Raw genomic sequence first — 15,453 nt, 5'->3', positions numbered from 1 at the left:
CGACGCCGATCATTTTTTTTTTCTTACATATATGTCGGTTAAAGATGGTTTTACCAAAGGTTAGACTCGACATGTCATGTGCCAATGTGATGAATAATGGTCGTGTTCGTAGTCTGACATTTTGATTCTTACAAGCACAGCTTTTCTCACTGTGTTTATTTCCACAACATTTGCACAAACTTCTCGCTCGATCGGGATTATATGAACTGCGATTCATTCAAGTCGCTGTACAGCGGGGAGCAAATGCTATCTCCCTATGAATCTTCCACTTCACGCCCCTTGGTTAAAGCAGCTCCATCAAATGGCATCGATAGCGACATCTTTCTCATGATCTGCACCATCAACATCTTCTTCTGATACCATCCAATGCAACTTAGGTCCCTGGAAACCAAACCACGACATCAAGATTTGGATATTCTTCCTTTTCCAATCGAGAACAGTTCATTACTTCAAGCAGGACTTGGGGGGATTGTTTTAAGAGGTTTCACCACAATTGTCGATAAAATGCAACAGATATATTATCAGAGCCATAGAAGCTCATACGGACAAGAACATGCATTTCCCCGCTAGAATAAGATAATATATTCGGGCTTTTTCCTTTGAGGGAAAACATAAGAGGGACCAAACATGCTAATTGTACCTATCCATAATGAAGCCTCACCTTGCTTTTTATCGGTTTCATTCTTATTTTAGCCGCCTAAACTATCGATATAAACTTAAATTAGCTATCCATGCTAGAGACAAAAAGATTCTGCAAGAACGCAAACTTATTATATTATAGAGATAGAGATATCACCTTTCCTTGGCGTACAACTTTTGGATAACCTCCAGTCATGTCAACTACTGTGGATGGATCAGCTACTCTCACACCACCGTCAACCACGAAATCAAGTCCCTGCATACACGCACAGCAGCACGAGAAACATGGACATTGAGAAATTTATTTATTAAACAACTACAGAATCTGTCGTCACTATCAGTAGGTCCAAAACAAACATATTTAACAATAGGAGAAGGATATTCATATCTTGCTGGTTCCTTTCCTACCTGCCCCTGACCCACCAAATCATGCAGAAAGGGAGGAAATCACGCATTCTATAAATGGGAACTCTTACTTCAACCTCTACCAATACCCATTAGCTGGACCGAGAACCAATTGAGGCAAGAAGCACACAGACAATTTGCTTCAACAGACACCGCTTACCCATAGAAAGCTTAAGCTTCTATGCTGAAGCTATACATCTTTCGCTTGTGCAGGATGGAAAATGGTCACACAAATTGGACATTGATAAAATGATAGGCAAAGAAGGGATCAGTGATCCGAATAAGGGTTTCAGTATCATATCTAGTCGATGCAGGAGCCAATATTATTCAATATTGTATGAGCTATGATTCCAAGAACATGGTGCACAAGATTACATGATGATGTGTATTAAGGACGAAAGCACATACATAGGTATTATTACCACCTAATTGTGATGTCAAATCTGTGACATCCAGTATCACAGTAATTCTTAAAATGAGGTACCTCTGTTGTACTATAACATACCTCCGGTCCATATATATCAGCTATCACAACTGGATCTATCATCCATTCGTTTTCCTTTGGCCACTTGACACTAAAATAAAACAGGAGAGATAACATCGTATAAGAAAACATTATAACAGAAAACATGGATAACAGAGCTGCCTGATACGCATGAGGGAACTAATACTTTGATCCTAATAGGTGCATCGACAAGGAATATTTTACCCAATACAGTTCACATGCTGGACATACCAGGGACACAAAAATATAGGTTATGAGCAGTAAAGAAACCTGGTCGATATAAGGGGCGCTTCCAACTTCTCTAATATTGCTTGACAAATGGCATCATCAGGCATTCGGACACCAACATTTTTCCTGGAAGCATACTTGGCAGCTCTAGTACCGTATCTTGAACATTGCCTTGGTAATTCTTTGCTTGCAGTTAAAATGAATGTATACTGAATAAACAGAGACCTCGTTAACAATATCTGTAAAATATTCTGCTGGCAAAAGGCTTCAGAGATCTAGGTTCATCACATATCACATTCTATGCATCAAGGATTGAACATTGAAATATGAAATGATTCACAGCAAATCTAAAACTCAATGGTACATGAATAAGTTCACAGAATAACAACACAGTTTTCAAGTGAAAATTTGGGGTATTTAAAAGGGATGAAAATAGACAGTTAAGGCAGAGTCAGACATAACAATATGCTTCCTCAAGCTTCTTTTCTCTAATTTTAGAAATTGTAATGCTCTCCATTTGAATGCAACTTGTACGCCACATAGGCTTCATCCTCAAGTAAAAAGCTTAAACTTACTGGACCAGGTAAGCATTGCTTGACAGCTCGGAAAATGTTTGTATGTCCTTGACCATCACCACAGGGAAATCCCAGTGTATATGTATCAATGTCCCGGAAGGAGTGGCATAATATACTGAGGGGCTGCACAGTTACAAGTCCACAGAAAAATCACCCATCGACAGGACATGTTCGAGTCTTATACCTTTTCAGATACATCTTGTCAAAAAGCAAGAATAGCTAATTCCCTTTAATTTACGACAGTAGTTCAAAAGTTACGTTGGAATTTGGAATTCATGTAGAAACCATCCAAAGCAATACCTCAACTGTGATGAAGCATTTTCTAGGCACATTGTAAATTCTACGGAGGACTGCCCATTACCTTGGAATCTGCTATATTTTTGATTCTGTATCGTCAAAACACAAGAAGGCGCAGTAACCAGTTGAGACAGAGAAAGAATATATGGAACAAGACCTTTCAAATGAATGTGAAAAAGAAAAAGGTGACATATTTACCTACGTAGACGTTCAATAGCTGAGTGGCTCTTCAAATTGCAGGCAATGGCATACCTGGGGTGAAATAACAAATTGAACTTCCTGTTAGGATGTTTCTCAAAATCGACCGAGATTATATGTCAAAAAATGATGTCAAGTAAACAGAACACCTAAAATCCAAAACGAAACAGAGTTACAGAATCAGGAGAATCCAGTTACAAAGACTGAACAAACAGGGCTCTCGAACATACACAGTGTCAGTAGGAATGACTCCGACTGCTCCCTTTCTCAAAATGTCGACCACGGGTTCGAGTTTCCAGCTGTCTGATCCTGATGGATCCACTTGCACATAAAGCAATCCATCCTCCTATCATGACAACATACAATCAGCATATGGATAACTGATGAATCATCACTTAAGTAGCATCAGCCACATTCAAGTCTCCCATGTTCACCGAACTCTGCCCATTTCTGCATCCTACGAGACTTGCAAATGGCCTCTAATTTGATGACAACGTACGATGATGAACAAATAATCAACTCTTCAAAACAGATATCAGGCCGAATTTCCGACAGTAACTAAAACTGCCATTACTGTCAGCGCGAACAGTTTGTGAGCAAAGGAGTCACCTTGGTGAAGCGGGGAGTGGCGTACTTGAGGCGCTTGGGGTTCCTCTTAACGGCGAAAGCCACCACTTGCGGTCGCCTCCGTCTGAAGTTGCAGGCCGGTCCGGGGATGTGAGACGATAACGGTGCCCGCTCTTGGCCGTAGAACTTCCACTGGAGCAGCTTCAACGCCATTTCCCTCATTCCCGCAACTCCGCGGGGAGGAAGACAAAGAAATCGTTGCGGCAGAAGCTCATTCTAGGCCGATCATGAACAATTTTACCTTTTAGTGTTTCGGATAACTGTAATTTTAGTCCTCATACTTTACAACTTTTTTGTTTTCATCCTTATAGCATTTGCTGATTCTGTGGGGAATATCTTATTATACTCTTCCATTTTTATTTTTATTTTTTGGGGGGTGTTTTATTAAGATAACATCATAAAATGGGTACAATTAATATAATTTAAAGTCGGTTTTCAATTAAAAAATTAAAAGAAAATATACATAGATGAATGTGTTTTTAATTATTCATTTTGTTTTTATTTAAATATATTTCAAAATTTTCCTAAATAATAGGAAAATAAAAGAAAAACCGTGTTTATAATAAACTATAGATAATAAATGGGCATTTCCAATAAAAGAAATTCTCTTAGATAATAGTATATATGTGTATAGTTTTCCTAGATGACTAAATGTATAATTTTTCCTATTTTTCTAATATATTCACATAATTAACAAACTGACGATATTGTGAGGTGGTTGAGTGAAAGATTGGAAAAAGATCAGTCAGTTATTATATTTTATATATACAGATTGATTATATATTTAACGCAAATCAAGGTCACATTTTATGCGTGCAGATTCCACAATTACTAAAAATGGATGTAATGTTCTATGTAATTTATATTATGATTAAGAGCGACCAAAATATACGACTTTGGTTTTCCACATACCAGACCGAATCCGAGCCTGTATTTTCATAGTATTACTATTATGAGGTATCGAATATATGTTTATTTGAAAATTTTCCAAGAAAAACATACCAGTGTGATGAAAAAAAAGAACATAAAAATGAATTACATACATCATATTACTGCATTACATAAATTTGTTTTAAAAATAAATTAGAGGGTGACTCGTGTGTATCGTTTGAAATTAAATTAATAAGAAATCCGTCCCTTGCTAGATTTTCGAAAAATCTCGCTTACGTGGTTTTCAATACCCATTATTTTTCTTTCTCCTAACTTTAATTAAGTTCGTAAATTGATAAAAAAATTTCAAAAGGATGAAATGAGTAATATTAATGTAGTGGTCTATATATTAATTAGAAATATAATGTTGGGTAATTTAAAATGTAAAAGTGAGATAAAAAGTAAACCTTTTCTTTTTTGACCTTTTCTCTTTACATAGAAGTATAGAAGATAAACGGGAAAATAACTGGAACAATAGATTAAAAGTCGCTAGTTTTGATATTTGGTTCTTCCAGTCCCGATTTTAATTGGCACAAAGAACTATGTTATTTTCTTTTATGTGATTACGTAATTTTCTCTATTAAGATAAAAAGATAACAATTTTTTTTCTTTTATCATAGTATGAAAACAGGTTGGGGTTTTCCCTTTTAGTTTTGCAACAATATCGGGCATTGTGGCTTTGGCTGGTCCCTAGTTAGCTATGGAAAGAGGCGCTCATGGATAGTCGAGGTCGTGGCTTGACTGGTAAATAATACGAAATACTCGTGATTAAAGACCAGTGAGAAATCGGAAAATACGAGCTGATAACCTGTTGAAAACAGCATACAGATAGAGACCTCCGTGGCCAGGATGGAGTTTCTGCAGCCAGGAGATAAATCGAAGTAACGAGAAGTATCAAGGTCCAGAGTTTGCACCATTGCTACCGCGTTCAAGATCATCGAGATCAAGACAGTTTGCTATGCCTTTGCTCGTAGAATATAGATGTAAATTAATCATCAAAACTCTATTTAACTGCTGCTTGTGTATACATCAAGATACATGCTAATCTTCTGGGGGAAGAAATACGCTCAATTTTCAAGATCATATAGATATATATACATTCATGACATATATAGTTTGCGCAGAGAATATGTGCACTGATGACATTCTAGTAAACACCCCTCTGGTACGGCCTCTCGCAGAATTCACCTCCAAGATCATCGCAAGCCTCCGCCGGGAACACTCTGCAAGAACATAATCACACAACTTCCTGCAGTTAGTCCATATTTCCGCGTCGGTGCCTATTTGACATATACTTTCTATGACTTACGTCTTTGCACTGGCATAGTCGAGGTACTCTCGTTCAACGGACTCCTCGGACTTGATGGTGACATCGACCCGCGTTGCATTGGATTCGATCCTTGCTTCGGGGTATATATCTGCAAGGCATGCATCGCCGCCAATGGTTTCACATGCCTCTGCTGGAAACACGCTGATAACACCAAACATCCAAAAATTCATTAGCAATGGGCAAACCATCTATCCACCTCAGCGCACTGGTTGAGCTCGAGATGGAAACCAAGTCAAGCAAAGATAAGATGGAAAATACATGAGTCACTTACGAGGTCATGGAGCTGTAGTCGACGGTGTCAGAGGAGGCCGGAGCAGCCCTGACCACAGCAGTCCGAGGCTGGGATGCAATTGTTACCGAACTCGGGGAGGATCTCGGCATCGGGAACCCATTGGAGGTGGTCTTGGAGCAGGCAATGTGGGGAAGGGCAATGTTGCAAAGGGCTGCCTGCATTTTCTCTGATTAATTGTAATTTGATGTAAATAATGATTTTAGGTCCTTTTTTTTGTCTTTTGGGTGGTGGGATTGTATTATTAACAGATAAGAAGGCAGCCCCAATATATAGGAGAGTATAATTTGGAAGATAGGAGAGGGGAGAAGATATTTTTGGTGAATTATTACTTATTAGGATAAGGTTAATCGAGGGCTCTCCATCTTTTGCAAGCTCCTATCACTTGGGGAGATATTTATGCAAGTCCCGACCAAATTATTTTCCCTTTTAACAAGTCCGACAAAATATCAACTATCAATACGGTGGTCTAGTGGTTAAACTCCAAGTGCTCCACTTGAACATCACGAGTTCAAACTTCACTGAGAACGTAGAGCTCGCAACTATATGGGTGTATTATGAGATGGCGGTGGTCAACCTATAATGCTTGGTTCACTAGTGTGTTGGTGGTGGGGCTGTAGGCCTATAATGTTTGGTCCAGTGTGCCTTGGACTTAATTCACTAGTGTGTTGGTGGGGCTGTAGACCTATAATGCTTGGTCTAGTGTGCCTTGAACTTAATTCACTAGTGTGTCGGTGGGGTTGCAGTGATCAAGTTGGACTTTGATTATTGATTGCCGGTTTCTCTTCATGATTATGTGATCAATGTCATTGATCATTGACGCTTTACGCGATCGATCATAAGCAGTCATTTCAAATGCGCGTGGTTGCATGTACGTTTCCTAATTCACGTGGAAACAAAAAGGACACGAGATTTATGGGATAACCTTGACGTTAAGGTTGGGTTCACCCCGATGGAAAAGCATACAAGGGTAATCGAGTATTGATGATTGCATATGCTCTGTTCGTATGGAACTTGACTCCAATGATATGGGCTCTGGTTTTAAGCAAGCGAAATGACGCCAAGGTGGCTCGTCTCGTGTTGACTTCACTTGCACTATATGGTTCTAATTTGGAAACTATAAAATTGATCAACGTAGGTTGTATTAATTGACGTTCGACAGATCAAAAGAGGGTGTAGCGTATAACACACGCCCTCGCCTATTGCCCTCGAGATCGTCGAGTTCGATCCCTAGTGACACTCGTGACCCAACTTAAACCAGTACATGTACAAGGAATATCGAGTTTACTTCATTTATCCGAATTACTTTTCACGACCTCCAACAGGAAGACCGGACAATGTGTTTGTATGGCTTGGATTCCACATACGCTCGGACGCTGAAATTTCCACATTGCGGGGGCAAATTGCACTCCATGTAGGTCAACTTTATATATGTCCTTCACGGATTCAGAACTTATCTCATAATTCAGGCAAAGTAGACGCTTGAATAAAATTAATGTCAATAATTGTGATTTCATTGAAAAAAAAAAGTGAGGAAAAAAACATTAAAAATAAAGATATTTACTTAAAATGATCTATAATTTGTCCGTTTTGTCAAATCTATCGTATTTTTTTTATCAAATCTATTTCATGATTTACTTTTTGCATCAAATCTATCCCGGAATTATTATTTCTGTCGACATTTAAAAGCCGTGTTGACGTGGCGCCTACGTGGCAAGTGTGACCCACTATCTCTTCACGTCCACGTCAGTACGACCGTTAAATGTTGACGAAAAAGATAACGCCGGGATAGATTTGATGTAAAATGTAAATCATGGAATAGATTTGATAAAAAAATATGATAGATTAAATAAAATGGGCAAATTATGAGCTAAAAATTCCAAAAAATAATATGGAAAAAAAAAAAGGGATGAAGAGTGGTGTTAATGTCTATCGAACCTGCCGGGAAATAGCAGCAGATTGTCGAATTTGATTGGGAAGAGGCTTCTGCATTGCAGTCCTCCAAGAAAGGGATGCATCTTCTTCTTCCCCGAGCCTCCATTTCTTCTCTTCTCTTCTCCAGAAACCTCCATTTAGCCCTCCCGCCGTCTCTGCTCCGAAGGAAAGCTCTCTGTCTGGCAATGTCGACCGCTGCTGACACATCGCCTCGGGCTCACTCACTCGCCTTGCCGACTCAGCCCGGTGAACCGGTCCAGATCGTCGCCGCCCCCGGTGTCTCCGATTCCCAGTTCAGGCTAGTAGTCCCTCTCTCTCCCCCCCCCCCCCCCCCCCCCCCCCCCCCCCCCCCATTTATTTCGGAAAGTACTGGTTTTTGCTGTCGAATTGTTGAGACCACGAACCCATCTTGCCGATTGGTAGAAGCGTGCTGGCATCGTTTATTAACGCGTATTCCGATCATGGGAGAAACGAATGACTGTCTGACTTATACGGTCAAGCTCGGTCCATCAGAGTATAGTTAGCTTCAAGTAAATAGCGGTGGGAGAGTTCTACCTTCTCTCACTCTTGTTTGACTCCATCTAATTGCCATTCTGATAGCATGCCGAGAGTCGTGTGGCTCGTATAATCAGAAATTTAGACCCCCCTCGATATGCATGAACGTGATGATGCAATGAACCAGTTTATTTGACCAAAAGAAATGCAAAGACATTCCATGTAAATTATTAAGCTTGGAAGATGGGTTATGGTTCTGTAGTTACTTCTGACATTGTGGACTCCATAAATGATGAAAAAGGAGTGAATGTTGTTGGGTGCGTGCAGGAATGCTATCGAATCCTCATTGTTCAAGCAATGGCTGAAGAACTTGCAGTGTGAAACAGGGGTCTTGGCCAATGGTGCTGCCACCTTGAGACAAGTTCTTATACAGGTATCTTTAAGAACTTATCGTCCGGCCATCTTGTTTAGTTCGGAATTCATGGTTTTTCTCAGAATGTGGTGGCCAGCATGAATCAGTACTGATGCAAGAGCATGTATTGCCACCCGTCTAACAAATTTCTCAAGCATGAATGCATGGCATTTCTTTTGGTGTGCTCTCTCCTTATTTCCTCTGGCTTTAACATCTTGAACAATTGTGAATTTCTGGAAATGAGAACTTTTGTTCTGAACTTGGCGAGATCTGCGCGTGCATCACGAGGAGGGACCCCGTTTTTCTAAAGTAAACTTCTCAAGCAAATTACATTTATCTCCACTGTCGTCCTATTGTGAACATCTTTAGAAGATTGCCAATTTTCATGTCTTCAACCTATTGGCTTTGCTTGCCTTATTTCCGTGTTTCATACTGGTACTTGAAATGATGCCTCTTGATGCAATGATTGTTTTCTCTACCTTCACATATTCACCTGATCAATGTAATTTTTGCATCTCTATTTCTGGCGCTTATTGTGTTCAGGGAGTGGATATGTTCGGAAACAGCATAGGCTTTCTCAAATTCAAAGCAGACATTTTTGATAAAGAAACTGGGAAAAAGGTATCTGGTCCACTCATCACTATGTTTTGATAATTAACTAGAAAATTTTCCCAACATTATTTGTTTTTTTCTTTTTCCATCAGCTGTGAGAATAAAGCATGCTTAGGTTCCAGGTATAGTCTTCGCACGAGGGCCAGCTGTAGCTGTGCTTGTCCTTTTGGATTCAGGGGGAGTGACTTATGCTGTCCTTACCGAACAGGTAGAGAGCTTTATACAGTAGCCTTTAGATTCTGAGCAATGAATATTGCTACATATGAGTGTTCATAAATGGTCAACTATCTCAGGAAAATTTTTGCTTAATTTTTTATGTTTGTCTAAGGTTAGGGTTCCTGTTGGAAGGTGTATCTTGGAATTGCCAGCAGGAATGCTGGATGATGACAAAGGTGATTTTGTCGGCACAGCTGTTCGTGAGGTCTCCTTCCACTCTTCTTCCTCTAGTTTTCGTTTTTTGCTTTATGCTAATTCTCATTTGGAAAATTGTGACTGTAGGAGCTTTCTTTTCTAATTGTTGGCCATCAATCTTGAAATCATATGTCGATTTGTTGAAACTAATCTTCCAAATACACTGCTTGTCCAGTTTGAACTACTGAAATAAAAGTCACTTCCTATAGAATGTTCAATGTCTTTGTCTTGGAAAACTCCTGATGCAGATATTTACATTGAGTTGAAGAACTGGGTTTTGCTGAAAAGAATAACGTTCCTTGGACTTCTGAGAAAATTAGTTTTTATCCTCCATCAATCTATTGTGAGAATTCTTTTATTGCATTCACAATCATGTCAAGTGTTGTACTTTTTCACTTTGCACATTGATACTTGTAAGGTTTCAGAGTCTACCAAGGATGTTCACCTGACATGTTTACCTCAACAACTGTTGGTATATAAAACATTAACAAAATTCGGTATCGCGTAATTGATCTTTTTGATTGAAACAGGTCGAAGAAGAGACTGGCATTCAATTGAATCTGGAAGACATGGTTGACCTCACTGCTTTCCTTGACTCATCAACGGGAAACCGGATATTTCCTTCTCCAGTACGCCCCATCAACCCCTTTCTCTCCTTATTATAAATGAAAAGACTAGTGGAAGACAATTATGTTATATGAATTTCTGACAACAGATTTTTTAAGTGACGAAAGAAAATGCGTAATCTTGTTGATCCAGCTTTAGTTTCTAGTGTATATATATGCTTTTTTTCATGTGTGGTTAGTTATATTCTGATCTCTATGGGAACTTACTGATTAGGGGGCATTCTGTTTTTCTTAGAGAACAGAGATGATTACAAATCATGAAGGCCCTTTTAATTGTACAGTAAATCTATTTTTAAGAATGCACTTATTCTTTAAAAGAGTTCATTGGTGCACTTTTTTTTTTCTTTTTGCCGCTGGTTCTTTAGTTCTGTTAGTGAAAGGTTATATCTTGTGCCATTAGGGAGGATGCGACGAAGATATAAGCATTTTTCTGTACAGAGGGACAGTGGATGAAGAGAAGATCAAGCAGCTGCAGGGGAAGGAAACAGGTCTCCGGGACCATGGAGAGCTCATCAAGGTTCGGGTGGTCCCCTACGAAAAACTTTGGCGCTCAACTGCTGATGCCAAAGTTCTGATGGCCATTGCGCTCTATGAGATGGCCAAGAAAGATGGCTTACTCCCTCCACTCTAAAATCAACATAAAATTGTGTCCTGCATATCGATGTTAGAAGAACCTGGAGATGTCATAGTATATGTATTAACTTGCGAATAAAGATTTGGAATTTGCTGACTTTTAAGTACACAAGATTGGCTGTTTTTCGTAGAGACATACAAACAACTGAATTATAATATAACATTGAATAATTCTTGCGCAGCCTGGAAAAATTGAGATTCTCAGTTAATCATAATGTTATATAACACAAAGCCACAAATTTATGTCCAAATAAGGGGTACAATGCCAAAACAAATGATTCAATATCCTAAACTTAAGCTCCTCTCCATACCGGTGGATTCTCAATGACAACAGTTGCGAACTCGAAACAAGAAAAACTGTTAACCTGCAATTTGATACATTATTTATGTATTCAGTACAGTGCTCGGAGAATTTATCACAGTACAAAATATGTGTGGAGATGTTCCATCATTAGACTTTGCTAGCCACGAAATCTTGGTTACTCGATTCCCATATGGTGGTCCCATCGCATGTACAGAGCTTCTTGTAGTTTTCACCAACGCCGGCACTCCTAGCAATAACTGCTGCCATGATGCCTGAATCAGATTTATCCTCGGTTCCATACACCACGACTGACCGGCCAATCAGATCGGTGACTCTCAGCTTTGCCTTGACGCCTGAGGAGAAAGCCTCTCCCTTTTCATCAGCTTCTAATGTTCCCAGGTCGCCAAGAGGCTAGAAAAATGAAAGAGACAAATGAGAGCATGGTACACTTTGATAATGTTAACAATCAAGGACATAAAGATATACATAACTAGTGACCTTAGCCATCTGCATCAAATGAAAGAAACAGTATTGTCGGTTTGCATCATTTGATGGTTCCACCAGCAATTGACAGCAACATGTATGTTCAATCATTCTAGAGCAATCACAACTTGGTTTTGGACAAGCTTATGAGTTTTCTGTTTTCTTTAGAAAAAAGTGTCCAATTCTTCAGTTTTGTTAGAAGACGAAGAGAATTTTCCATATTCATCAGAAAACACTTCTCCATAGTGCAATCAGGCATCTACTTTATTGCTTCTTGACAGAAGGAAATGGAAATTTGTGATAGTTTTCTTCAAACTAAACAGGCATACAAACGGACATGAAAACAGTTAAAAGAAGCTATACGTGTTCAACCAAAAAAAAAAAAAAGCAGCAGCTATACATATATTATAGGAGGCAAACCTCGTCAACCCCTTTTATTGGTGGATTGAAAATTTTCCTGGTGCTTGCTGCTCCTCTTGTCAGGTCACCGAATTCATTGATGGACCACCCATGTTTACCAGAAGATAATCCACTGAAACTGGCTTCCACTCGTGACAAATCCATATTCACTTGAGCGAATCGAACTACACCAAAAATCTCAGGACCCTTGAATTCGGCAACTGCAGCAGATATAAGAAAATCTGTACCCAAAAAACAAATGAAGGAAAAATTATCATCAAAGAGTATGGGGGTAACAGACAAACTCAGTATCTATACAGCCGCTGCTATGAAGACTAAGTGCAGAAAGTGCTACAGATAGATTTGTCATCGTGAAAATTGCTTCTATAAAGCAAATAGGTAGTAGAGATCTCAAACCACGATGACGTGCTAGCTACATGATAGAGCCATGGAGAAAACAGGTGAAGCAACGACCTACAAATGTTCATCAGAGAATGCGTGCAGAATCTTCCAAATTGGTAGTAGCAGCATTTCTTAAATAAAAAATTTCAAGGTTAAGAGGTCTAAGCCACAAGATCAAAGAACTAATTGGCCATCTCAGTTCATTATAAAGCTACTTGCAGTTGAAGAAACAGTGGCACCAACATCAGCATTGCACATTCAAAGCAAACAAGAAGTGGATTTCCTACCTCAGTACAATTAATACTAAGTAAGAAGTCACAGCAAAGGATATCGGTTTGAGCATACTGATCAGGTAGACTTACGTAACTGTCTATAACTTTTAATCATATATATAGTCAGAGACCCAGCATATACTTCATCATTATTTACTTTAGGGAGACCCTATGACCGTGTTCACTACCAAGGAACGGAAACATCGCAAAATGAAATCATGGAATCGCTGTATAAAACAGGTCAGTTCCACAGAACAATTTCATCCTATTTTTGTTTTCATCTCTTTGTGACAGAAGTAGCCTAAGTAATTTCAAGAACATCCGTAGCCCATTTGTTAGCAAAAAACACACAATGGAGTAAAACAAGAATTATAACATTATAGGAAGCATAGAATAGGAAGCAAAATTAAAATGATCAGCTCTTAGCTGCCAATCCTCTCAATAACTAACCTTCAGGAACCCCCTGCCCAATTAAACGGGCTTTTCGTCCAGTCTGTTCCAATGCTTCGGTCAACATCTTCACAGGTGCAGAACCCAGAATTCTAACCACTTGATTGCTCAAGTCCACCTCGACATCCTTTACTCCTGAGAAAATGTTACCCGACAAGAAAGAGATCAAGACAACGAGCTCAAAGGATACTCGAGGAGAAAGTATCACCAATCTTAAAGCGATCACCTACCATCAACAGTCTGCAATTTACCCTTCACAGCATTAACACAGCCCTCGCATTTCATATCCACCATAAACTCAGTCTGAACACAAAGGCAGAAACTTCGGCATCAGAACTGAACCAGAGACGGGCAATCTATGATTCGGCTACAGTGATGACTTACCTTTGTCTCTAATGCTTATCAAAAGATTTCACTCAAACTTCCATTTTTTTTTAACGATAAATGTTTAATTTAATTGACAAAAATAATGGAATTCATTATTAAATCATATAAGCTCACAGAATGAAAATAACTAGAAAGATAACAAAGAGAAATATTGACACTTACGAGAAGCTCCGGCAGGAGAGCACCGTTCTGCAGGCAAAAACCAAACGAAGGTAAGTATCGAAACACAGAAACAAGACAAGGAAAGGGAGAATTTTGATGCAAGAACTACTGATTTTACAGACTGAAGCAACTCACGTACCTGCGAGGTGGTTCTGTGATCAGGAGCGGGAGCGTCCATGTGGAGAGCTGAAGGAGGAGGGGAAGCGAGGCTTTTCTTGTTGTCGGGACCCAGATGGCTCGTAGAGAGTAATTGCAGCGAGGACAGGGAGCAGAGCTTCGGGGCCTTACTGGGGAGCTGAAAGAAGGAAGGAGGAGGAGGATGAGGAGAAGGGGAAGAGAGAGAGGAGACGGCACAGGCCGCAGGGAGAGCAGAGACGGCTACAGCGGTTTTAATGGCGGTAGGTGTCCGGAGAAAGGCCATTTCGCAGCTTCGAGACGAGGTTTGAGCGAGGGTAGGTGGCTGAGCTCAGATGTCCGCTCCCCATGTCGTCGGAGAGGATCCCTCGCCCACATTCTCTTGAATGTTCGATTGACGTTATAGAAAAGAATAAAAATCAGTGTTATCGAACCGGACCGAACGATAAATCGGAAGGGGTATGGGTTCATGGGTTTATGGGTCCAATCGGGGGTTCGATGGGTCGGACCGCGCGTTTAATTAAAATAAAATAAATATTCATATTATTAAAAAAATTATGATAATTAAGATAGAAGTATGATAATTTTAAAGATATATGAGAATAGTGTAAGAAAATATAAATATATTTTTTATTTTTTATTTAAAATAAATATTGAATTTTAATAAGTACTTAAAAATAGAGTTAAAAGAACAAAAAAATAATGATTGTTTGGTCGGTAGTATACTAGTATGAGAAGTAAGAGGTCATGAGTTCAAATTTTTACATAATCAAATAATTTTTACAATAAATAGTAAACCCATAAAATCCATAGAACCGGTCAGTTCTATGGGTCCGGCGGTTCAAATGTGTATTTTGGGTTTTCAGACGAACCGGACCGAACATGATGCCGGTTCCCAGTCCGACTGGTCGAACCGGTCGGTTCGGTCCGGTTCTGATAACAATGATAAAAATAAGAGAAAACAATACCACATTTCACTGTATTTTTGCCTTTTCACCCCAACATCATAAAATGAAATAATTTCAATAGATATCACGGAAGTTTTCATTTCTTTTACCATGCGTCCTCTCCGAAAATTGACCGACTGACCGAGGCAATCTTGCACAAATATCAAATTTAATTATCATGGGTTGGTTTAAGAGGTTTGACGCTTATTTCGTTTAAGTAAGGTCTCGAGTTCGAGTTCTTGTGAATGCAGAAAATTCATGTTGAAAGAGTTTTACCCCTTAGTGGACTAACTCGATTTGATTGGATTAGTCATGACTCAATTGAGTTTTTGAATACTAGATTTCACAAAAAAATAAAAAGAAAA

At 39.2% G+C, this 15,453-nt stretch overlaps 4 protein-coding genes across 5 annotated transcripts; 1 reads left to right on the top strand and 3 right to left on the bottom strand.

The window, feature by feature from the left end:
- Positions 1-74: 74 nt before the first annotated feature.
- On the bottom strand, positions 75-3,704 carry LOC116202248 (uncharacterized protein YciO). The gene is made up of 9 exons (XM_031533718.1): positions 3,457-3,704; positions 3,078-3,193; positions 2,848-2,901; positions 2,714-2,738; positions 2,353-2,475; positions 1,820-1,986; positions 1,550-1,619; positions 797-895; positions 75-381 (listed from the first exon to the last, which is right to left on the bottom strand). Exons 1-9 carry the CDS (start codon positions 3,634-3,636, stop codon positions 298-300), a joined length of 918 nt encoding a protein of 305 aa, XP_031389578.1. The 5' UTR covers positions 3,637-3,704; the 3' UTR covers positions 75-297.
- A 1,678-nt stretch (positions 3,705-5,382) lies between these two features.
- Positions 5,383-6,277, bottom strand: LOC116202618 (light-regulated protein, chloroplastic-like). The gene is made up of 3 exons (XM_031534216.1): positions 6,006-6,277; positions 5,714-5,875; positions 5,383-5,627 (listed from the first exon to the last, which is right to left on the bottom strand). The coding sequence occupies exons 1-3, from the start codon at positions 6,185-6,187 to the stop codon at positions 5,552-5,554; spliced, it is 420 nt and encodes a 139-aa protein (XP_031390076.1). The 5' UTR covers positions 6,188-6,277; the 3' UTR covers positions 5,383-5,551.
- A 1,676-nt stretch (positions 6,278-7,953) lies between these two features.
- On the top strand, positions 7,954-11,277 carry LOC116204077 (nudix hydrolase 14, chloroplastic). The gene is made up of 7 exons (XM_031536141.1): positions 7,954-8,256; positions 8,781-8,886; positions 9,409-9,486; positions 9,593-9,685; positions 9,806-9,898; positions 10,419-10,517; positions 10,915-11,277. Exons 1-7 carry the CDS (start codon positions 8,036-8,038, stop codon positions 11,143-11,145), a joined length of 921 nt encoding a protein of 306 aa, XP_031392001.1. The 5' UTR covers positions 7,954-8,035; the 3' UTR covers positions 11,146-11,277.
- Positions 11,278-11,345: 68 nt separating this feature from the next.
- Positions 11,346-14,539, bottom strand: LOC116204076 (copper chaperone for superoxide dismutase, chloroplastic/cytosolic-like). 2 transcript variants are annotated; one of them, XM_031536140.1, is made up of 7 exons: positions 14,389-14,539; positions 14,146-14,301; positions 14,007-14,033; positions 13,688-13,760; positions 13,458-13,592; positions 12,355-12,575; positions 11,346-11,862 (listed from the first exon to the last, which is right to left on the bottom strand). In XM_031536140.1, exons 1-7 carry the CDS (start codon positions 14,425-14,427, stop codon positions 11,599-11,601), a joined length of 915 nt encoding a protein of 304 aa, XP_031392000.1. In that variant the 5' UTR covers positions 14,428-14,539; the 3' UTR covers positions 11,346-11,598. The 2 variants fall into 2 exon arrangements, with proteins under 2 accessions (XP_031392000.1, XP_031391999.1); XM_031536139.1 differs by having other exon boundaries at positions 14,146-14,535.
- Between the last annotated feature and the right edge of the window lie 914 nt (positions 14,540-15,453).

Source organism: Punica granatum, chromosome 4, assembly GCF_007655135.1.
Source record: "Punica granatum isolate Tunisia-2019 chromosome 4, ASM765513v2, whole genome shotgun sequence".
Classification (NCBI taxonomy): domain Eukaryota; kingdom Viridiplantae; phylum Streptophyta; class Magnoliopsida; order Myrtales; family Lythraceae; genus Punica; species Punica granatum.
This window is presented reverse-complemented; position numbering and strand designations above follow the sequence as displayed.

What these genes read in the sequence shown, in the direction of transcription:
- LOC116202248 (XM_031533718.1), bottom strand. Translation starts at nt 3,636, where the DNA reads ATGAGGGAAATGGCGTTGAAGCTGCTCCAGTGGAAGTTCTACGGCCAA. An exon ending in GCTATTGAACGTCTACGTAG is followed by an intron (nt 2,739 to 2,847) that starts GTAAATATGTCA and finishes TTGACGATACAG; the next exon opens with AATCAAAAATATAGCAGATT. An exon ending in AAAATATAGCAGATTCCAAG is followed by an intron (nt 2,476 to 2,713) that starts GTAATGGGCAGT and finishes GTAACTGTGCAG; the next exon opens with CCCCTCAGTATATTATGCCA.
- LOC116202618 (XM_031534216.1), bottom strand. Translation starts at nt 6,187, where the DNA reads ATGCAGGCAGCCCTTTGCAACATTGCCCTTCCCCACATTGCCTGCTCC. An exon ending in GACTACAGCTCCATGACCTC is followed by an intron (nt 5,876 to 6,005) that starts GTAAGTGACTCA and finishes TGGTGTTATCAG; the next exon opens with CGTGTTTCCAGCAGAGGCAT. An exon ending in GACTATGCCAGTGCAAAGAC is followed by an intron (nt 5,628 to 5,713) that starts GTAAGTCATAGA and finishes ATGTTCTTGCAG; the next exon opens with AGTGTTCCCGGCGGAGGCTT.
- LOC116204077 (XM_031536141.1), top strand. Translation starts at nt 8,036, where the DNA reads ATGCATCTTCTTCTTCCCCGAGCCTCCATTTCTTCTCTTCTCTTCTCC. An exon ending in GTCTCCGATTCCCAGTTCAG is followed by an intron (nt 8,257 to 8,780) that starts GCTAGTAGTCCC and finishes GGGTGCGTGCAG; the next exon opens with GAATGCTATCGAATCCTCAT. An exon ending in ACCGGATATTTCCTTCTCCA is followed by an intron (nt 10,518 to 10,914) that starts GTACGCCCCATC and finishes TTGTGCCATTAG; the next exon opens with GGAGGATGCGACGAAGATAT.
- LOC116204076 (XM_031536139.1), bottom strand. Translation starts at nt 14,427, where the DNA reads ATGGCCTTTCTCCGGACACCTACCGCCATTAAAACCGCTGTAGCCGTC. An exon ending in TGGGCAGGGGGTTCCTGAAG is followed by an intron (nt 12,576 to 13,457) that starts GTTAGTTATTGA and finishes TTTTGGGTACAG; the next exon opens with ATTTTCTTATATCTGCTGCA. An exon ending in CAATAAAAGGGGTTGACGAG is followed by an intron (nt 11,863 to 12,354) that starts GTTTGCCTCCTA and finishes TCATTTTTCTAG; the next exon opens with CCTCTTGGCGACCTGGGAAC.